The sequence below is a fragment of the Solanum lycopersicum genome, chromosome 11 (assembly GCF_036512215.1).
Source record: "Solanum lycopersicum chromosome 11, SLM_r2.1".
Lineage (NCBI taxonomy): Eukaryota > Viridiplantae > Streptophyta > Magnoliopsida > Solanales > Solanaceae > Solanum > Solanum lycopersicum.
In genome coordinates, this window is record NC_090810.1 from 55,411,155 (window position 1) to 55,418,899 (window position 7,745).

The following is a 7,745-nucleotide window of genomic DNA, read 5'->3' on the forward strand; positions in this document are numbered from 1 at the left end:
ATATCCAAAATAATTTCACGAAATAAGACTTAGAAAAAATTAAACACATAAACTTGATCGTTATCTTGAAAATAGAAACATTATATTTAATAGATTCTCAATTAAAAAATAAATAAATCCAAAATAACCAAAGAATACAACAATAATATACCCAGAATATGTAATCCCACAAAACAAAGTTTGACATATTAGAGTATACGTACATTTATCTTAAAGATAGAAAGATTATTCTCAATAGATATTCAATTTAAAAAATAAATAAATTTAAAGTAGGTAAAAGTACATTTATCTTAAAGATAGAAAGATTATTCTCAATAGATATTCAATTTAAAAAATAAATAAATTTAAAGTAGGTAAAAGTACAACAACAATATACCCCGAGTATGTAATCTCACAAAACAAAATTTGACACATAAGAATATACATAAACTCTACTACTATCTTATAAACAAATTGTTTTCAATAGATACTTTCTTCAATAAATAAACAAATCCAAAATTAGTAAAAAGTACAACAACAATATATCCTGAGTAAATAATCAAACAAAATAAAATTTAAAATATTAAAATATATATATATATATATATTTATATTATTATATGAATTTTTTTTAATCTATTTTCGATAAATACTTAATTCGAAACTCCAAAATAGGTCAAAGTGAGAAAAACAACAGTATATATGAAATAAAATTGATATTTGAGTTTTGAGGCAAGTGGGACAAAAGAGCACTTACATCAAAGCAAAGGAAAAAAGAGTTGAAAAATGTAGACAAAAACCGAAAAATGCGCAAATATGATTAATGGTGGACGAAATATTGTCACAAAAAGAAGCAAAATATAATTTTAAATGATGACTAGTTCATGTATCAAAGAAAAAAACATCACATCACTTAACAAACGTCTAATCTAAAAAATATAAAATTTGAAAGTTTATGAAAATAACAACAAAAAAGAAATAACTAAGAAACAGTAAAGTAGAGAACTAATTATTATCCGAAAATAAAAACTAGTGCATCACACAATTTACAATTATATTAAATAAAAAAGTTTTAAGGCATACAACATGATAAAGAAATAATGACACATAATGATCAATCAAATACCAACCACACTAAAATACGTATAATACATGTATTCACTTTCTGATATTATTAATAAGTATTTCATAGTGTCCCATACACTATTATCAATTATAACATGACCTAAACATAACAAATCAAACCACTAATCACGCTATTACTATTTTTATACGTTCTACAAAACGATACCAAGAAACAAACAATAGTGCTAAACTTTGAAAGTTGAAACATGACAGAGCTGTAAAAGGTCAGCAAAGTACAACAATTGATGAATTCCAAAATTTTCCATAAAAAGGAAAATACAACTTATACTTCTTTCAAAAGCTCAACACATAAATTGAAAACTCAAAAGAGAAATAATAGTAACAAAAAAAATAATGGTAAAAGATCATATATCCATCCAATGTCACTTTATATAAAAATCAAAAATTTAATCAAGTTACACAAGTAGTGGTCATCATCAATTTATTTGATTACCATAATTTGATCCTCCACCAAGTAATCCTCCACCACCACTAGTAGAAGCAGCATAAAGATGTTCATTGGTAGCAACAGCACCCAAATGTAAATCAGATAAATTTGGAAAATTATTATTATCTTTTGGTTCATCAAGACCTTGATCATATAAGAAACCTTTGAAAACATGTCCACCAATTTTGACAACAGCTTGATATGCATATTCATCTTCACCTTCATCTACTGAAGTCACTCTTACACACTTGAATACAGCTGGTGCCCTTACTTGTCCTGGCAATGAACCTTTAAAACTTGCATCTATATAATAATAATAATACAAGTCAAATGCATCTCATAAATTCTAAAAAAATATTGTTTACAATAAATAAAAGATTTTAAAAACAATTGTATCGTTTAATCGTACTGATACATGCATTAAAACTCATTGCATTAGTACATTTTGAGTAAAATACACGTATTATTTTTTCTAATGCACTCTCTACTAAAATATCCTACCAAAGTTTGTATCAGTAGTTAAATTAAATTTCAGCCAAAATTGTTTGAATGTTAGATATTGTGAGATTCATGTTTATATATGACACCATTTTCTAAGAGATGACATATTGTGAGATTCATGTTTATATATGACACCATTTTCTAAGAGATGACATTCCACACGTAAACAATAATGTGAACAACTAATATTTTTTAAAATCTTCAAAATACTACAAAGTAACCATGATTAGGGGACATTAAAGCATCATTTGATAGTAATAAAGAAACAACTTTACTCCCTCCCCTCCGTTTCGTTCCATTTTAGTTGTCATATATACTAAAAATACTAGGAGAATATTTCTCAATTTAAACAATCAAAGAAGAATTAATCAATATTTTTCAACTCTAGCCTTAGAGTTAACTATTCTAGAATGAACACACATAGATTAAAGAATCAATAAGAAATATATTAAGCCACACTACCCTCCTAATTAAATTTTTTCCTTAAAGGTTGTGCAAAGAAACCAAGGGAGTATTTATGTATATGTCAATTTAGAAATCAACATAACTAATACATAAGAATAAGTATCATCTTATGCTCGATAGAAAATAAATATTTTAATTAACATACGCATAATTCTAATCGGCTATCAAAAGAATTCTCCCTAAAGTAACACATTATACCATCATCACACTTCCAAACCCAAACCTATTAACAAAATGGTATGATCATGGCAAATACTAAACATTCTTGATAAGTTCAAAAACATGTCAAAATGTAAAAAAAATAGAAGGTACCTTGATGACTAGAGCTAGTGTCAAAACTTCTTGGAGGTGTATTATTTGAAGTAGAAGTATGTGAAGCTGTTGTAGTTGTTTGAGAATTGACAAGTCTAGGTTTCTTAGCACTTGATGTTGATTGGGAAGAAGATCCAGCTGCTACAACATTTCTATTTGTTGTTGTTGTTGTTGTTGATGCACCCATTAGTTGCCTCTCACGCCTTCTTGAAGCTGGTACCCAAGTACTCTTTACATGTGTGTTACAATCATAACCTCTACTCTTACAACAAGTTCTACATCTTCTATGTGTACAATCTTTTTTTGCTTGATTACCACAATCTTGACAAGTTGTTGATGAAATTGAACCCCCACCTCCAAGAATAATATTGTTACTACTAGTACTATTTTTAGTATTATAATTAGTAGTGGAATTTTGTTGTTGTTCATTTGAGAAGAATTGAAACCCACCATTATTTCCACCTCTATTATTTCTAACCAAATCTTGATCATCAAATGTAACCATGTTTGATAAAGGAGTAGCTGTGAGGAGTGGGATGACACCAACCCCAACACCAAGAGATGTGTTTGTATTAGAGAGATTGGAGTTGTCATTACTATTACCATGTGGATCAAAATTGATTGTGTTTTCATGGTTTTGGTGAAAAGATGCTGGATGTACAACAAACATACCCATTTCTGTAGGTTGGAGGCCATAGTTGATCTGCATCTGTCTAGACGATGCTGATGCAGACCACATACCACTATGGCCTCCTATGGCGGTGGTGGTAGTACCAGTACCACCACCACCGCCACCACCGCCAGCAACGTTGAAACCTAAAGAGAGGTCCCCAATAGCAGTAGCAGCTGATGTATTAGAAGAATTAGCTACCCAGTCTGCAAAAGCCCCAGAATCTGAACCCTGCAACAATCTCCTTGCAGTAGCCACAGCTGCAGACTCTTTAGAAAAAGAAATCTCTCACTAAAAATAATAAAGTTTCTTCAAATGAACAAATCTTGAACAAACATTTATTTATTTTTTTAATGAACAAAAAAGAAAGAAAGAAACTAACAAGTGGGGTCTTGTTCTGAAATTCTTTTTTTCAGAAGAAAGATCTATAGAAAAAAAATTGTGTGACTTTAGGTCTATATTGCTCTAATAACTGACTGGTGAAACAGATGACAGAACAGCTACTGAGTCTTTTTTTTTTCTCTCTTCTTCTTCTTTGCTGCTTCTGAGTTTCTCTACTGATACTATACTAATACTTCTTTCTTCTTCAACACAGACTCTGTCACATTAATTTCTCTTTATTTAATTTTTTTTCTTCAAAGAGAGAGGGACTTGTAAGCTAAAAATAAGCAAAAAAGGCAGCTACAATAACGACCTTTCCTCAGTTGGGCACTTACTTCTTCTTCTCCTTCATTTCCTGCACTATGCTATAATCAGTTTTTTTATTTTTTTTAGCTTTATTTTTATCCTTCTCTCATTTTTTCCAAAGGATTCTTTCTCTTTTATATATACTAAAAAAAAAAAAAAACTATATAGGAAAATAAACTGATATTATTGGAGAGAGAATAGTTGCGGAGAAAAAGAGTAGGGTGGGGGTGGGGGGTGGAGGGATTTGAAAGGAGTGGAGAGGGAGCATTTGTGTAATGTAGTAATTGCATCATTATCTCAAAGGGGTCTAAAAAAGAGTCACATGAGTAGCTTTCTTTTTCTTCCCTAAGTTTGAATTGCATGTTACAACACTCAACCTACAATTTTGTAGCACATGTAACTATATTGAATTCATCCAATACTTTTTTAGTTTGGCACATTATTTTATATTTATAACAAAATTAGATAATATTTTTTAGGATAATTTAGTTTATGATTAGTATTGATCCATCTCATTCAAAAAGATTATAATATTAAATAAAATATATTTTTACTTACTTAATTATATTTTTAATAATGTAACATGATTGACACTGTTTACGAATTAAATAAGAGAAAATGTACAAGTATCTCTTTAGACTATGATCGAAATTTCAGAGATACGCCTTAATTAAACTAAGGTCCTATTATTCCCTGTTCCCCCCTCTCCCCGAACCCTTTTTTTTGTAATTTTGTGCACCTTTTAGCTTACGTGGCATCCAAATATCTCCTATGCACCTCAATTGTGTGGAGTCACGGAGTGTGCCACGTAAGACAAAAGGTCTACAAAATGACCAAAATAAATTTCGAAGGTAATAGAACTATAGTTTAGTTAAGATATATCTCTGAAATTTCAGTTATAGTTTAGGAAGTACTTATGCATTTTTCCAATCAAATAATAATAAAATTCAACTTTAGCATATCTATCTACTCTATTACCGTGATGAAGTAACTATTTCATTTAAATTTATAATGTTCAAAATGATCATGTATTCCAAAATAATATGTACCATGATAATCATAAGATATTTGGTTCAATTCTTGCTTGTTTCAATGAGACAAATATGGGGAAAATGTGGAGGAATTAGGAAGCATTGAAAGAAATTTAGATGGTAGGACATGTAATAAGAGCACATAAAGGGGAGGGTACTTTGGCCTTTTTCAACCATGCATAGAATCTTTATTCTAATCTTTTATCTCTATGTTTTATTCACTTCATATTCTTTTGCTTGTTATTACTTCCTAAAGTCTAAAGAAACCCTTGGAATAATCCAAGGAACAGTTTGAACAAAAAAGAGAGAAGAATCAGACCACTCTTTTACTTTTTCTTACCCCTTTTGTGGTGCCATATTTAATGGTAAACTAATAACTTGCCTATAATTTTTTATTGTAAAAAAAGCAAACTTTAAAAGATCCTAAACATATTTTTCCAACTTCAAAATATCTCAACGTTTTGAAATAATGGGTCAATTTAATTAGATTTGTAACTTTCATTACGCTATATCCACAAGGACTTGTTTGGTGAAATAATGTGATTAATTATGATAGAATAAGTTATGATGAGATAAGTTATGCTGAGACTATTTCTTTTTGAACGTTTGATTTGTTGTATTCAAAATAATACGCTAGCATAAATTTTAAGAATGAGTAATTTTTTTATAAAAATGTCTTTCATGAATATATGAAAAGTAATACTATATAAAAAGGGTTTAAAGAGATATCTTTTTTATTTACCTATTTTATTCGAAATAAGTTATTTCAAGATTACTATATCACTCAATAGGAGAAATAACTTATCTCGAAGCTAATTATTAATTTCAAAATAAATTATTTTGAACTTGTCAAACAAACAATAAATTAAGTGACACTATAATCTAATCTTAAAACTATTTAATGTTATCGTTCGCACCAAATAACTAATATAAAGTTCCAAGTCAATAGAAATTCAATGGAAGTCATTAAGATTATTTATAATGGATATGAAACATACATTTATATGATATCTGAGTGCAGAAAGTTAGCTCCAATAGATAGGGAACCCAATGATCACGATATGCTATCTAAGGAGGGTACAAGACTAAAACTAGATGTAGATTTTGTGGAATTTTTATATAAATAAATTAATATAAAATTAATAAATATTCGAGCACGGGTAAATTTGAGATGGAATAAATTTTCTTTTTTAACCAAAAAAAATTGAGTTTTATAAAAATTAAAATATAGTTATATATTATTTCCTATTGAGTAAATGATTAAAACACACTTAATCTATCTTTTCTTTTATATGATTTTTAAAAAAAAAAAGAATATTTTTTATAGGAGGTGGGGGGGGGGGGGGTTCGAGGGCGAGGTAAGAATTTTTTTTGAATAATTTTTATAAAAGAAGTTAAAAAAGAATTGATTTTTTGGGGTCCGAGGGTACATGAGGGAGGTAATAATAGCGTACACACCTCGAGAACCCTAAATGTGGCGTGTTAGACAAAATAAATTACACATACAAGATTTTCAAAGGGAAGTCTGACCATAACCGATAAGAAAACAACAGAAGCCCCTAAAGCCAGGAAGCAAAAGTATAAAGAGTATTTTATCATAATCAAGATTCCAAAATACATCTCAAATCTTGAAGGAAATTAAGGATTGTAAATGATAGATGGAGACCAATGGCGATCTAGAAAGCAGAAGCTCACCCCACAACAATAAAAAAAGAAGAGATCGCTAGATCTGATCGACCTCTACGAAGATCACCTAGACTAGTATCTTCATTAAAGGAAAAGAATGAGTGAGTAAAATCTACATGTACTTAGTAGGTTAGATTGACTGAATATAATCAACTAGTTAGACTTAAGAAATAAACTATGGAAAACTTCTATTTGCATACAAAAAAATCCCTCTCCAGTATCTGTTCTTCCATTTTATGTAACAAAAACATGAATAAAGTAAACACAAAAGGGTAGAGATAATATTCAAATCAACACATAAGCGAGTTATATAACACAACAAAGTTGGCCAATGTAAGGCACTAGATGGTAAAATAATGGAATGGTGTGCTGGAACCAAGTTCGTCATACAACCTGTTGTATACATCTTACTACACTTCAACTTCCAAACAAGGACCCATGTTGGATTCGTAGTTCATATACCAATCTCATAATCTCATCAACTTTCCATCTAGCTTGTATTCAAGGATATATGTAAGGTATCACATTTTCTTTCACAAAAGATAGTATTTCTCCATTTTCTTGTATTTCTATGAATAATGGTAGACTGCATGAGGATGAATGTATCACAACACATAAAATACAAAGGCATAATCAGTTCATTAGGGATTTCAAATAGATTCAAGTACCCAAACTCAACAAGTCATGAAATACGTCATTAAATGATAGGGATAGTGAAGGAATCATTTGAAATCAATCTTTACCACTTAGAAAGCATTTCTTTCATTTTAGACATTCGAAAAATTAAGTCCAGCCCCGAACTCAGGCATCTCAATGTAAAATAGAAGAATATTTACGTAAC

The 7,745-nt window shown here is 29.6% G+C and overlaps 1 protein-coding gene across 2 annotated transcripts; it reads right to left on the reverse strand.

Moving 5' to 3' along the window:
• Positions 1–1,456: 1,456 nt before the first annotated feature.
• LOC101254271 (protein LATERAL ROOT PRIMORDIUM 1) lies at positions 1,457–4,561 on the reverse strand. Of its 2 annotated transcripts, none has more exons than XM_010314934.4 (2): positions 2,831–4,561; positions 1,457–1,855 (listed from the first exon to the last, which is right to left on the reverse strand). In XM_010314934.4, exons 1-2 carry the CDS (start codon positions 3,567–3,569, stop codon positions 1,542–1,544), a joined length of 1,053 nt encoding a protein of 350 aa, XP_010313236.2. In that variant the 5' UTR covers positions 3,570–4,561; the 3' UTR covers positions 1,457–1,541. The 2 variants fall into 2 exon arrangements, with proteins under 2 accessions (XP_010313236.2, XP_010313237.2); XM_010314935.4 differs by having other exon boundaries at positions 1,457–1,828; positions 2,831–4,545.
• Between the last annotated feature and the right edge of the window lie 3,184 nt (positions 4,562–7,745).

What these genes read in the sequence shown, in the direction of transcription:
- LOC101254271 (XM_010314934.4), bottom strand. Translation starts at nt 3,569, where the DNA reads ATGTGGTCTGCATCAGCATCGTCTAGACAGATGCAGATCAACTATGGC. An exon ending in CACTAGCTCTAGTCATCAAG is followed by an intron (nt 1,856 to 2,830) that starts GTACCTTCTATT and finishes ATTATTATATAG; the next exon opens with ATGCAAGTTTTAAAGGTTCA.